Source organism: Varanus komodoensis, unplaced genomic scaffold, assembly GCF_004798865.1.
Source record: "Varanus komodoensis strain SLA01 unplaced genomic scaffold, ASM479886v1 scaffold77, whole genome shotgun sequence".
NCBI classification, from domain to species: domain Eukaryota; kingdom Metazoa; phylum Chordata; class Lepidosauria; order Squamata; family Varanidae; genus Varanus; species Varanus komodoensis.
The window spans coordinates 977,715-991,753 of record NW_025336442.1 but is presented as its reverse complement, the minus strand read 5'-3'; the positions used below and the strand labels follow the sequence as shown (position 1 = coordinate 991,753).

General features: G+C 58.6%; 1 protein-coding gene across 1 annotated transcript; it reads right to left on the bottom strand.

Annotated features, from left to right (window-relative positions):
- Window positions 1-126: 126 nt before the first annotated feature.
- Window positions 127-13,381, bottom strand: AGPAT2 (1-acylglycerol-3-phosphate O-acyltransferase 2). Its single transcript, XM_044453075.1, has 6 exons — window positions 13,182-13,381; window positions 5,154-5,287; window positions 4,311-4,486; window positions 3,932-4,027; window positions 3,027-3,099; window positions 127-2,102 (listed from the first exon to the last, which is right to left on the bottom strand). Exons 1-6 carry the CDS (start codon window positions 13,379-13,381, stop codon window positions 1,936-1,938), a joined length of 846 nt encoding a protein of 281 aa, XP_044309010.1. The 3' UTR covers window positions 127-1,935.
- Window positions 13,382-14,039: the final 658 nt, after the last annotated feature.

Sequence of the window (14,039 nt, the reverse complement as noted above, 5' to 3'; positions counted from 1 at the left end):
TCTATTTGGCCCAAGCAGTAAACAGATAGGGATGGTGGGCATTGTTTGGTTTCTTTTCCTACTTTTTCTGCAGCAAAATTCCTCATGCAAAAAGCCAAAAACAACACACAGCTGGCTAAACAGTGCTTCTCTTTAAATACAGTTGCTTTATAAAAGTCAATTTCACTCACACAATCATCTCTCGAAAATATTAACCACCAACAGTAAGCAACGGAGTTTTGCAAAAAGGCACTTTGGGGGGCAAGTGTTGCCCTCCTACGCAGAGGGTCTGCGCAGGCGCCCCCAGTGGCACTTGCGGGCCACGATTCAGCACAGCTGCCACCGGGACGGTCGATTTCTCGGTGCTCCCTGCCTCTCTCCAGCTCTCCTAGTCGGAGGCCGAACCTTCCTGAGCTAGGCGTTCTGGAGGGCCGGCCACTGGGCCAGGCGGCACTTGCCCCGCTCCTCCATCCTCTCTTGCCAAAGGAGGCGGCTTTGCTTCCATAATGTCTGTTCAAAAAACAGGGCTGCCGCAGTGGCCTGCAATCTGGCAGCCTCCAGATGTCTTGGGACTCCAATTCCCATCATGCCCCTGAGCCAGCTGTCTGGATTGTGAGAGCTGGAGCTTCAGATTGGTCCAGGGAACGGAAGTTCTGTGTGGTGTTTCGAGGGCCATGCAGTTGTTTATAGGGGGTCTGTTTCCTTCTCCCATTCCTGTGGCAGAGGGAACAGAGAGTTTGTTCCAAAAATCTAAGCCTGCCATGTGCTGCTGCTGTAATACCACCTCCCACCATCAGGGGTGTCACTGGCATGTCACTCCAGGGATGCCAATTTTTACATCTTTGCTTCAAAAACGTGGGAATGGTCCCATCCTCATGGTTTTCCATGCAAAGCAACCTCCCAGAGGAATATCTGTTCCTATTTTGAAATAACTGCTTCTCAGGACAACTTTAACAGTGATCTCAAATAAGTCAGCAGAGAGAGTGAATCTGTCCACACTTTAGACCTCCCTGGATACCAATTTGGAGCTGGTAGTCCTGAAAGTTGCATGGAGCACATAACACTGCTGGACGGAGATTGTGCTCCGGCTTCTGGATCAACCTCCTGGAGGCATAAAAGTCGTGGGTAACCGAAGCGAAGCAAGAGCACAACCTGACTGCTGAGACCTGCTCCTGCTTAAGCATGCATCCGAGTGTGTCAGAGGGAGCTCTCCTCGTGGCCCTTCCCCAGCAGGGCGAGCGCATCTGCACACCTCTGCTCTCAAAAGCCTGGAATGCCAGCCACAGACAATAGCTCCTAGATCCACACAGAACTCCTCTCTGAACACGTAACTGCTCAGAAATGGTTGGAACTCCGACCTACGGATGATGCTTTTCTAAGTAAAAAACCCCAAACCCTGTGAGTGGTAAAGCCCTTTGCTTTTCCACAGGTAGTACAATATATTTCTCACACCATTTTGGAAACAACAAACTCTGATTTCTGTCCTTAAAGGGACCTGAAAGTTCCCAGAGAGCCGGCAGCCACAAGACTGGCCAAACCTGCCGGTGCAATTGGGGATCCGACCACCAGTTCCCTTCCAGTTAGCAAAAGAGGAGGAGAGGGTCCGCCTGGACCCCTCATGGCAGTTCCAGACCCTCAAAGGGGGCTTTGTCCAGGTGGAGGAGCTGCAGAGGACCAGGCGGCTGGCACGGAGCGCGTCTCTTCTTTGGCAGAGGCTGCTTTGGGGGTGGAAAGGCAGTGGCAGGCAGGGAAAGCGCTGGGCAGGCCACGGGCTGGAAGGAGCTCCGCAGGAGTCCCCATCCTCACCGTCCCATTGCAGTTTAGGAACAAGTTATGAGTTTTCCCCCATGACCTAAAGCAAAGGAGAGGCCGTGGTGTATTTGGCAAGAAAAAACAGGTGCGAGAAAGTCCTTTCGATTGGAAGGTCCGTGCCCGACGCCTTTCTGCCAAGAGGCATCACTCGGCGGCGCTGGAAGCCCCTCCGTTGACCACACTGGTCCTTCCCGACAGCCTGAAGAAGGTGTCCCTCATGGTGGTGTAGCACCGGTTGGTCAGCTCATCAGCATCCTTGGCCATCAGGCCCTGGGTCGGCACAGGCGGCAGGACCTCCACCTGAATTTTGCCTGGTGGGGAAGAGAAGATGCTGAACTGACCTCACCCATCTGCAGCAGGCAGGACGGCATGCACAGCTGAGGGCTTGAGGGCCCACTCTCCCCCCAGGGGACAAATCCACCTCCTGGAGACCACAGTCCCAGCCCCAGATCATGGGCAGTTTTCTAGGTCTTGTGCAGCCTTTTCTCCATTTGAAAGGCTGAGATGCTTCTCCAAAGGCCCAGGCAAAGTACAAGCTTCAAGCTAAACTGGGCCTATTTCAGCTCAACAGTGTTTGCTCTGTGCTTCCCAGAAAGTGGCCCTGGGACCTTCTCTGCCATGGAATTCGGCCCTCGGGATGGAAGAGCTTCTGCACCCCGATGGAGACGCATTTTATTGGCCAACTGAACAACCATCCAGCCGCACCAGGAACACAGGGCAGCCACGTGGAAGCTCTTCTCACGCCTGGCATGGCCCTCCTTCCTCCTCCCTGCACTGCAGCACAACAAGGCTGTGGCACAGTTGGTTAGCTTGCACTGGACAAGAGGCTTCCCAACGGGGCGCCCCCGCAGCTTTGGGGACACGGGTGGCAGTGGGGCGTACTGAGGCACAGGTCTCGTTGCACGCTTTAGTATCTGTGCGCTGCAGGTTTCCAGGTGCCTTTCAGTCCATCATTCGCTTATCAACAAAACTGAATTAGTTTTAAGGATGCACAAGTGTTACAATAGGTAGAGAAAGGGGAGGGGGGAACTGGTCCACAAGTTAATGGGACTCATTGGAACCCATTGCAGATTTCACTGATGTCCCTGGGGAGGGATGGGTTGCTCTGCTTCATGTACAGGTGGCACTGTGGGGCCAATAGACTCACTTTCGGGGCGTGTGTGTGTGTGTGTTGCGGGGGGAGCTTTTCAATACTAAGCCACAAGGGAGAGGGCAAAGCATCCAGTCTTACATACCAGATGTAAATAGATTCTTCTCTGGGTTGTAAAATGAGGAAAAAGAGGAATATACCACAGGAATAACTGGAACCTTGGAAAAAGAGACCAGAGGAAGGTTAGTCACGCACCTCACCCAAAGGGCCTCCTTGCCGCTGTGGCTTCCACCAGCCCAGCGCTTTCATTTGCTTAAGATTCCCCATCGAGGCAGCTTGCGCAGCGTTACAAAAATGGGCAACAAACCAGCCTTCCGCCTGGGGGCCCTGGGGAAGGCCAGCCTTCTAGCCCAACACGCCCGAGTGGTGCAGGGCTGGGGAAGCCTGTTTTCCTTCTGCTGACACAAATCTCTGCCTCCTTAGCTGCTTGGACACGCACCTCTTCTGGACCGCCGAGCCCCAGGGGCCACGCTCCCCTCTTGTATCACAGAACAGTGGAGTTGGAGGGCTGGGGGGGCCGTTGGGCCACTCGCTGCTCTTGCGGGGCACCACGCCACACCATCCCTCTCAGCCTTCCCGGCACTCACCGGTTGGCCTCCCACCTCTGTGCACTTTTTCCTCTTCACAAGGCTGAAACTGTTCCCCAGGGCTGATTACTGAGAGTAAGAGAGCACCCTGACCCATGCGGTCTGGGGTGCTGCCCTTCTGCCTCTGGCACCTTGGTCCCACCTTACAGCTGACTGCACACCCCAGAGCTTCTCCAAAGCCACATTCCCTGGAAAGGCTCCATGCCCCCAGCAGAGACAAAACTGGCCGGGTTTGAGCAGCGGACAGAGCATCTGCTGCGATGCGAGGGGCATGCTTTCCACTCCGAAGCGGACGCCATGGTGCCTCTGCTCTTACAACTGGCCCCTGCCTTTGGGAAAGTCTGATTCTCCCAGGAAGACGGCAGCAGCGCTCCCACGGTGCCCTCCTGGCCATGTTCGTTACCTGCGTCTGAATGGCAAGATGAAAGGCTCCCTTCTTGAAGGGCAGCAGGTCCCCGTCCCCGTTCCTTGTGCCCTCGGGATAGATCCAGACTTTCACCTGTGGGGAGAGCACGAGACTCCTCACTGCACCGGACTGGCCTGCCTTCCTCAGCCCTTTCCATTAAGTGTGTTCCGGTGTGGCCTTTGCGCCTCTGGACGAGGCTGAGCAACAAGAAACTAAGAATGGGGTGGAGTCTAAATAACACATTTGTCCCTGGGAGCACAATAAAGTTCCAGTTGCACACCTGGGGAACTGGTGAAGCTCGATGGCCAAGGAGTTGGGGGCACATGTGATGGGAACCCAGCCCCCTAACCCCCCCTCCCCACCGGTGTGTGCTCACATTGTCCCGGATCATCGCTTGCCCAACGTCGGTCATCACCGACTTGGCGTTGCTTGTGCTCTTGCGGTCGATGAAGATGACGCCTCCCAGGTACATGATGAGGCCGACTGACCCCATGTAAAGCAGCTCCCGCTTCGCGATCTGGACACAGCGCTCTGGAAGGACTTCCATCAGCCCTGAGGACAGGCGGGGACAGGCGGGGACTAACACACATGCAGGGGCTCGCTTTGCAGAGCTTGCTCCTCTAGCAAGGTGCCCCCCCACCCCTTGGCACCGATACTGGTTCTGGGGCACTGGGGGGGGACTTGCAGCATGCAAGGGGTCTTCAGGGGGTGGAACAGGGCTCTGGATTTTTCAGGCTCTGGATATGGCTCTCACCCCCATGCACAGCACTGGCAGAGAGGGCACCCCAGCCAGAGGACCCACCCACAGAGAGGAGGCGTGCTTCTTCCCAAAAGGATCCTTCCCAAAAGGATCCTTCCCAAAGGATCCTTGTTTGGGGCCCAAACAAACTCAGAGGGTGTTCCTAGAAGCAGAAACTGCTCTGGACATGCTCAGAGATCCCTTCTGTGTGTTTGTGCTTCTGGAAAACGCTTTGGTCACTAAAGAACGTTTTGCAAGAAGTCCATGCCTTTGACTGGTGAAGGGAGGAGCACCAGCTGAGGATAGTGCGCCAGAACGGCTGTGCACCTGTGAGAGGCTGAGCACACCTGTGTGTGCTTGCATGCGGGGCTCCACCCCAGCAGGGGCCCAGTCTGGTTCCAGGGCAAAGCGGCTGCTCGTCCTGCCCTAGTCCTTGAGCCCAGAAGCCCGAGGCCCCTGGGCACCTTCCTGGCCGCTCACCCATCATGTCCAGGATGCTCTGGTGGTTTGAGATGATGACACACGGCCCCTCCATCTCGAAGTTCTCCAGACCCTTCACCTCAAACCTCACGCCGTAGAGGTACTTGAAGGTTCGAACCACATTTTTGATAATCCTGCCAGGAGAAGAGAGGAATCAGTCAGGGAAAGGAGGGACCAAAAGATACAGGAAACCCACACTCAGCTGTGAAGGGTTCCCCTTGCCTCCCCGCCAGCATCCTCCTGGGAACAGCCCAGCTGCTTCCTGGTTGACTCGTGAACTGAGCGGGCCCTCTCGGAAGGGGCGAGGACCCCCGGCTCATGAAGAGCGAACCCTGAGGCTGCCAGACACCCGACGGATGAGGACGCAACAGCACCAAGACATGATGTGCATAAGTCTCCCTCCTTTTCCCCTTTTCATCCTCACAACAGCGACCCTGCGAGGTGGGCAGGCCAAGTCAGCGTCTGGCCTAAAGTCCCCCACTGAGGTTCATGGCTGAAGGAGAGGTCTCCCCACCCAGTGACGCTCACCTGGGGGCGACGGATTTGTCGAACGTGGACTGCTGTGGAAGCGCAGGAGATCCTGTTGCCTGGACCCAGCCAAGAGAGCAAATCAGGGCGAGCCACCCTCCATTCACAGCCCAGGAGCAAACCTGGGGTCCTCATCTTGGGTGGCTTGTGGTTAACAAGCCATGACTTGCAGGACAGCTGGGCTCCAACAACTATTATGCACAGTTCAGCAATCCACACTCCTTCAGCCTGAGTTGGGTTACTGTGTCATCCAAACCCGGCCACTCTCTCAGCCCTGGATGCAGGGGGTTTGCAACTCGGGGCTGCTCTGGACTGGATCCAACCCACTTTAAAGGCACCCATTTATCTGGGTTCTTTGCTGCCCTGAAGGCTTCTCTGGAGGCTAACCCTAACCCACCCCCTTTCTTTGCATGGGACACCTTCAAGGAAGACCGCCTGCCCCACGGCTCTCCCCAGTCTCCAAGCCAGGCACTCCTCTGGGCTTGTCCCACACGTGGGCGGCTCTTGGGGTACCGCAAGTGGGTTTGCAAGGAGCCGCCTGTGGGGAGCAAGAAGCACGGCTAGCCAGCGAGCCTTTGGCAGAACGAGGGGGACCCCTCTATTCTCTTCTCCTGCACTGCCAGGCTGGCAACTTGCGCAGACACATTTTCTCCTAAGCGCAGAACGCTTGAGCATCAGACAACAGGCGCTTCCTGCACAGAACTGCCCTGCCTGGGAGGATCTAATGGCACGTAAAGCAGCCCGTGCAAGCTTTATTTCGCTCGTTACTTGAAGTGTTCTTAGCCTGCTCCTCAGCCCAAAGGTCCATGGAAGCAGCTTGCGTATAAGCCATGCACCTGTCCCTGTTGGCCGTCAGCTTATGAAAGGATCTGAAAGGACACCGCATGCAAGGAAAAGGATGGCGAGGGAAGAGCAAAACCAGCCCCTTCCATTCCGAAAGGGAACGTGGCCCACTTCAACGCTTCAGCAAAGTCTGGAAGAGAAAACAGGAGGGGCCTGAAAGCTGAAAACTCCCCAGGCTCTTAGGCTCTTCCCCAGAGAGAGAATGTGATGCAACGGCTAGACTATAGCATCAGACTCAGACCACAAAAGGCACCCGGGGGCCTTGGGGCTTTCAAGCAAGCCCACCTCGCAGGTGGCTTATCTGAACAACAAGATGGCAAGGAAGTATGTTGCTCTGATGGAAGCACTCGGCTGGAATGTGATAAAAACTGTGTGGGACTGCATGTTGAATCGGAACCAGCACACACACACACACACACGGGGGGGGGGGTGGGGGGGGAGGTAGAGAGAGAGAATTCTGAGCTGTCCACTATGGCTCCTCTCATCTGCGGCACACTTCTTCGCCCATCCTCCCCCCATGCAAAAGCAAAAGGCAGTCCAAATGTGGCAGGGCAAGGAGGAAAACCAGCCCATCAGGCTCCGCAGCAGGCGTGCTCGCAGGTGCCGCCTTCCGCTCCAGGCAAGAAGTCAGACGCACACCCAGAGCGTGGAGCTCCTGGGCCACCTGGGCGTGGGGGGGAGGGAGCAGGCGGGATGGAACAAGGGGCTCCGCCGGCCAGCCTTTGCTGTTGCTGCGCCTCCACCGCCACTTCACGGCCTGCCCTTTCCTTACCCAGGCCCCACGGCCGCACACGAGGTCCTCTTTGACCCTGCTTGATCCTTACCGCAATGCTGTGGGCTTTGTGGCCAAGGCAGGGGCCAGAACTTAGATGTGCAAAGACCCAGCCCAGTGCCCGAACAACTGCACCACACTCTGTTCTCATCCGCTTTCAAATCTTGTTTTTAGTCAGTTGGTTCTTATTCTATTGACTACTTTTATCATGGTTCTATTACTGCTGGTCTTTTGGAGTGTCTTTGGGTAGAGAGGCAAAGAATCAAACAAAGAAATCCATCCCTTATGCACAGAGCTAGGCTGGGAAAAAATGGGAAAAGTTGGGCAGGGTCTCCATCCTCCTGTCACTCCCTCCACCCATCCAGTCCCTGCAATATGTCCCCACCTGATTGCCTCCCCACCCGATTGCAGCACCCCCTCACCCAGGACTGAGCCAAGGAGATAATGAAAGATCTGCTGTAAAGATAAGCCAGGTGTCTCCACCCCTGTGGTGAAGCACAGACGCTGCACCACACCTGCCCAGCGAGGTTTCTTGCCCCTTTCTCCTCTCCAGAGCTACATCTCTGCCATTCTAAGAGCAGTTTTGCTGCTGTGGGGGACAATCCTACACAGCTAAGTGGGAAAATATCTAGCCTGGGTGATTTTTCCCCATCAGAATGCAAAGAAGACGGCACTCTTTTGGACTCTGCTCCGCTGCTGGTTATGACTGGTGCCATGCTGCTGAATCCCAGGCTTACTCACCATGGTTTCAATCGCAAATATTTGTGCCATAGGTTCTTCAGGTCTCGCACACAGCCAGAGAAGCCAATGACAAGCTCCTGAGGGCAAAGTTCTGCCAACCTGGGGCACCGTGCCCTCGCTGCTCTCCGGGAAGGCCTGGCAGAGCACCGGGCCCTCTGCACCTCTCCACCTGCCTAGTCAGAAGGGCCTCATGCAGCGGTGACTGGCCCCAGAGCCGGTGGCTAGCGGCCAGCTCCTGGAGGCACGAGGGTCCTTATCCAGACCGCAATACCCCTCCACCTGCTCTGCATCTGCTCTACAGTTCTAAAGAGGTTTTTTTTCCGTAAAGGGGTAGCTACTAATCGCAGCTTTAAAGAGACGCCTGGTTCGACTCCTCACTTGCATGCGTCTCCTGCATGCTCTGTCCTGCCAGGGTAACCTGGCAAGGTGTTCTGAGGGCACCAATCCTGTGCCGCTGGCATGACCCAGTCTGGGGTCTCTCCAGTGCTGGAACAGGACTGGGAGGGGAAAGGGAACCCCGACCCTGATCCAAGCCTCTGCTCAGTCAAAAGGGAGGGGAAAAGAACCCCTGGCTGGGCTCCAGGGAGGAATGCAGGCCCTGCGGCCTTCCCCGGGGGGCTCCACCACCAGTGGGGGGGGTGGGACAGCAAGCCTCCCCCCCAGCTTGCTGAAAGGCCACGGCACTTTTCCCGTGCCCTCCCGTGTCCTCCCCCTTGTACTTCATCGCATGACATGCTCTGGGCACAACTGTCTCAGGGCCATCCTCCCGTCCGCTCCTGCCCTCCCCGCTTCCTGGCATGGCTGCCGCTTGGCAAGCTCACACCCCGCCACCTGGGCGAGCGGCAGTGCGTGAGAGGCGCCACTCCCAGGAGCTCCGGTCGGCGAGCACCCGCTGGAGCATGGCCCTTGGCACGGGCCCAGCCAGGCCTCCCCCCGCACAAAGGCTGCCCCCAGAGCAGGCGCGTGCCTCCAAGCCAGACAGCTGCTGGTCAGGCAGCCCCCAGTGCGCCGGGCTGAAGGCCTGCTGGGGACACCCTGGCTAGTGCGCCCCGCGGGGACGCCGGGGACCAAAGGGTCGAGCCCCTGCTTGGCCAGGCGGTTCCTTGGGTGCTTTCCAGCCGATCATGTGTTCTCAGCCTCACCTACCTACCTCACAGGGTTGTTGCCATGAGACACCAGAGGGGGAAGAAGATGCATGAATTGTGCTGGCTTGCCTAAGAAGAAAAGGGAAGGACAGAAACGGCCCTTTTAAAGAGCTTTAAAGGGTTCTAAAGAGCCAGGAGTGTCCCCAACCGCCCTGCTGACTTTCACAAGGTGCCCTGCTGAGTCAGGGTTCAGACACCCACGCAGGGCTGCTGGCACCGAGGCCAGGCCCATTCCTCCTTCTGGGGACCCTCCACCGCCTTCGGTTTAGCGGCCCCTTTGCAAGTCTGAGAGTGAGCATCACGCGGAATGGCTGCCACGGAAGGCAGACCGCTCACTTTTCCTGGAAGGCAGGCTGCTCGCTCGAGAACCCAAGTGTCAAACACAAAACTGCTCCTGGCAACACGCCTGGAGATGGCACCACAGGGAGGCACCCAGCTTTGCTGGAGAAGGAGCACTCAGGCACGATGGGCTTATGTCTGGAAACTCTCCAGCCACTCAGTGCAGATCAGGATGGGCAGGGAAGCCACTGGGACAACTGTCTGTGGCCACTGGGTGGAAGCGGCAGTCCTGGAGGCTTGCTGATTAAGAAGCAGGCCACATGTTGGGTGAAAGGTGCTGGAGGGGAGCAGCTCTGGACAGGACTCTCACCGACAGCAGCAGCAGTCCCCTTCTGCATTCTCTGAGAGCTGCCGAGATGAAGAACCGGCCCGCAGAGGCCAAACTTCCTTTCTGCTCTACAGCTCGGCAAAGGAACCCAGTCCCTAGCCGCGAGGCTGCTCTCCAGCACGATGGGGCTGCCAAGAACGGCCTGTCCCGCGAAGGACTGTTGCAAGGATGGCAAGCAAAACACTGCAGAGGATCCCTGACGCACTAGGCCAAGATGCTTTAATGTGCAAAAACGCTACATATACTATGACGACTATAGCATTCAGCCACGGATCTGCCTCATCCTCCCTCCTTGCACGGTGATCCACTTTGAACAGCTTGCTGTTGTGTGAGCAAGGCTCTCTTCACAACCCATAAAGAGACCAGGGGTTGACAACAACAACAACAACAACAACATGCCTATAAACTGACAGGGATGTTGCAAGGTTGTCAAAGGCCACACCATGATAATCCCACCAAACCTTTGCCTTTGCTCACAAGCCCACATAAATCTCCCCCGGAGAAGCTGGCAGGCCACCTGGCAGGCCACAGAATTTCTTTTGACCCACAGGAAACTGAGACCCCGGCATGATTTGGAACTGAGCCATCCACTGTTTGCTGAACCTCGCCCGTCTTAGTTTTCCTCTAAAGCTCCTCCAGGCAGGCAGGGTCAGGCAAGCAGCAGGAAGCCTTCCAATTGTGTAAGTAATTATGGCGGGCCTTGGAGGATTAATGCCACAAGCCACTTACTCGGATAAAGCAAGAGTCACCTATGTAGAGAGCATTCAGTTGCTTATTATCTCCTGGGATGCTAAAATTAGAGACCCCAGAAGCACACCCGGGAAGTTGCAGGTCTTATATTTATAGCACAAAGCAAGTCCTCTTATTCTGCACATCTAAACATCTTTTTAAAAGGCCTGTTGCTGTAAAAATACACACACCTCTGTTCTATTTATATATCACTATGAAGAGCAATCCCTGTGTGTGTTCCGTATTGCTGGATCTTCTGGTTATCCCAAGAAGGGTGACACTCTAATGTAGAGTTTGGAATTTGTCTTATGGTCAGCGTGGCTACCTTTATAATAAGGGAGGTTTCCAGCAGTGTGACTGCAGCAGGGCACAGGGGACTCTTGTAAAGCTGGCCATGACGGGAGCCAAGAATTGCTCAAGCTGTTCTCAAGTCTCAAAGCTCAACAAAGATTCGCGTCCCAGCTTGCTCTGCTCAGTATCACACAGAGTACATGAAATGGACCCACATGGCCACTGGGGGAGTGCTCAGCCCTCGCTGCACACAGGTGGGGATGTGTGGACTTGCTCTAACGCACTTGCACCCCTGGAATTTGGATGGATGGGAAATGCTACACACAACGGAACTCCCACCTTCAGAAGAGAGGCTTTCTGATGCTTGAAAACTGTGGGCGAAGGTGTGGAGCTGTTGATTAAATGTATAGCCTGCTCAGGGCAGGTGCAGCAGGGCGTCTGACCCCCCCTCCCCCCCCCGGCCCGGGACTTGCTGCTCCTCTTACCCAGAACAGCCTGTTTTCCTCCTGCCTCTTGCTCTGGCCAGACAGTGATGTGGCGAGACAGGAGCAGGGGGCGCAGCGGCCCCAGGCTGACAGCCTGTCCTGAAGGCAAGTGGGGGCACGAGGAGGAGGAGGAAGAACAAAAGCCACCAGCAGCCATGAAGGCAAGAGGCGGGCCCACTCAGCGAGGGGGCTCCCGGGGGGGGTCTTGCTCAGAGGGTGCCCAAGCCACCGCACCGGCACTGATGCCCCCACAGCCCAAGCAGTGCGCTCACCGCTGCCAGGCCGGGTTCAAAGTTCTCTGCTGCACCCCTTGCACACTATGGGGAGGAGCAGCATCATCACGCCTGGATTTTCTCCTGCCTTACTTCCTCCTGTGAGGCAGCCAGTCCTCCTCAGCTCCATTTTCTCCCCACAACCGCCACCCTGTGAGGTAGGCTAAGCTGAGAGTGAGTGACTGGCCCTAAGTCACCCAGGGAGCTTCACAGGACTAGGAACTTGGGGGTCCCCACTCCAAGACCTCCCCCTCCCAGGCCACACCTGCTCTCAGGTAAGGTTAGAATGCCACGTGTTTCTGGAACCTCCCTATTTCTATAGGGAGTGGCTAAGTAGCCCCCTGCCCATATGAAGGTGGGGGGAAAGACCCCTGAGACTCCAGCCTTCGGGAGGGGAACTGCCCGAGTGGAAGGGTGGTTTTCAGTTATACCCAAACGCAGGATTGCACCCTTAATTCAACACACTTTTGAGTCTGGCCCGGCTAAATCCCTGGACAACGCTAAGTGAATATTGTAGGCAAGGCTAAACGAGGTCTCAAAGAAAAGACACAAAGTTTCCCCTGTACTCAAAACCACTCCGGTTCGGAAGAGTTTTGTTTACACACTGTCCCCGTCATAGTAACTTGGAAGGGTCTTGCGGGCCTTTGAAGAGGAGAAAGTTTAATCAAGGAAAACTGGCTGGGGGGCGACCGGGGCCGGGGCGCAGCCCGCCTGGAGGGGACCACACGGGAAGGCGACGCGCAGGTGCGCCGCCCGGTCATGCGCTCCGTTCCCGGCGGGTCCAGTGCAGCCGCGAAGCCAGGGGCTCGGGACCCGGCGTGGGGCACCGCGGCTTCGGCGGCAGGAGGAGGAAGCACGGCCACCCGTTGGCCCCCCGCGGCCGCCGCGCGAGCGCTCCAGCGGGTAGCGCTTTGCGCCGATCCGGGAAGGGGCCGAGCGGCGCTCCTAGGCCCGAAACGACTGAGCGGCAGCGCCGCCAGCCCCTCTCCCGGCTCTTCCCCAGGAAGGGGCAGGCTCGCAAACACGGAAGAGGGCGCCGCGGAGGACCGCGCGGGCCGAGCAAAAGCGAAAGCCGCCTGCCTGGGCGTCGCTGCCCGCCGGGACGAGGGAGGCGGAAAGGGGGTGGCGCTGGCAGCGGGGAAAGCATTCGGGAAGGGGACGCCTGCACCGGACAGGAGGACCCGCAAGGCCGCCCTCCGCTCGGCTTGCTGCCCCCCGGACGGCGGGCGCGGGGAGTTTCTCGCGCGGCCGCTTTGGCGCAGGCGAGCGCAACTTCGTGGCCGCCCCGGGAGCCTCTGCCCCACGGGCGGTGCCCTCTGGGAGCGTCGGCCGAGGCAGGGACGGGGCGCGGCGCTGCGCTGCGCTGCGCGGCGCGCGGGCGCGCCCCACCCGGCAGTCCCGCTGCGAGCCCCGCCAGCGGCGCCCGGGGGTTTCGGCCCGCCGCGCGCACGCCCCCCGCGCGAAGCCCCCCACCCGGCGCTGTCCGCCCAGTGAGACGCCGAGCCCGCGTCGCAGCGGGGCACGCGCCCCGGCGCCCGGGAGCGGGGAGGCTCACGTCATGTTGTGCACGGTGCGCCCGCGGTTCCAGAGCAGGCAGGCGGGCGCGGTGAGCGCGGAGGAGAGCAGGCACAGGGCGCAGTAGGAGGCGACCTTCGCCCGGAACCGGGCGCGCGGGCTCAGCTGCAGCAGCGGCGCCGCCAGCAGCACGAGCAGCAGCAGCAGCGGCGCCCCCCACAGCAGCCAGCCGAGCTCCATGCCGGCGAGGCGCGGCGCGGCGCGGCGAGGCGGCGAGGCGGCGGCGGCCGGGAGCGGAGGTCACTGGAGCGAGCACGGAGCCGCGGGCGCGGCGTCCTCCTGGCAGTCTCGGCGCGGGAGGCGCGGCGGCCCGTCTGACCGCCCCGTCCAGCCTGGCCCGGCCGGCCCGGCCCGGCCCTCCAGGGGCGGAGGCGCCTCGCGGGACCGCCCCGCGCGGCCCGCCCCCTGGCAGGCGCGGCGGGCGGTGCCCAGCCCGGCCGCCCTCGCCCGCTCGGCTCCTCGCGGGGCCTTCGTGCCCATGTGCCGGCCTGGGCTTCCGCTGCTCCGGCCCACGTCGCTTTGCTGCGGGGCTTCGACCCCCTTCGCCCTCTCTTCGCTGCGGCTTCCCTCCCGCCCCGCCGTTCGTGCCCGCCCGCCCGCCCGCTCAGCTTCTCTTCTCTTTGCTCCTGCCTCTTCCTTTCCCCTTGCCCCGTGCTCCTTGCGCTTTCGTCTGTCCTTTCCTGTCCTTTCGGTGCAATGCTACCCACGCCTACTCTGAAGTAAGCCCCATTCAGTGCAATGGGGCTTAGTCCCAGGAAAGTGTGGCTAGTACGACGCTGGGGCCAAATTCTCCCCTCAGCCTCGCGGGTGCTGCCCCTTCCCCCGAGGGTGCGTAGAG

What these genes read in the sequence shown, in the direction of transcription:
- AGPAT2 (XM_044453075.1), bottom strand. Translation starts at nt 13,381, where the DNA reads ATGGAGCTCGGCTGGCTGCTGTGGGGGGCGCCGCTGCTGCTGCTGCTC. An exon ending in CGCACCGTGCACAACATGAC is followed by an intron (nt 5,288 to 13,181) that starts GTGAGCCTCCCC and finishes TTCTCCTGGCAG; the next exon opens with GATTATCAAAAATGTGGTTC. An exon ending in GAGCATCCTGGACATGATGG is followed by an intron (nt 4,487 to 5,153) that starts GTGAGCGGCCAG and finishes GCCTGTCCTCAG; the next exon opens with GGCTGATGGAAGTCCTTCCA.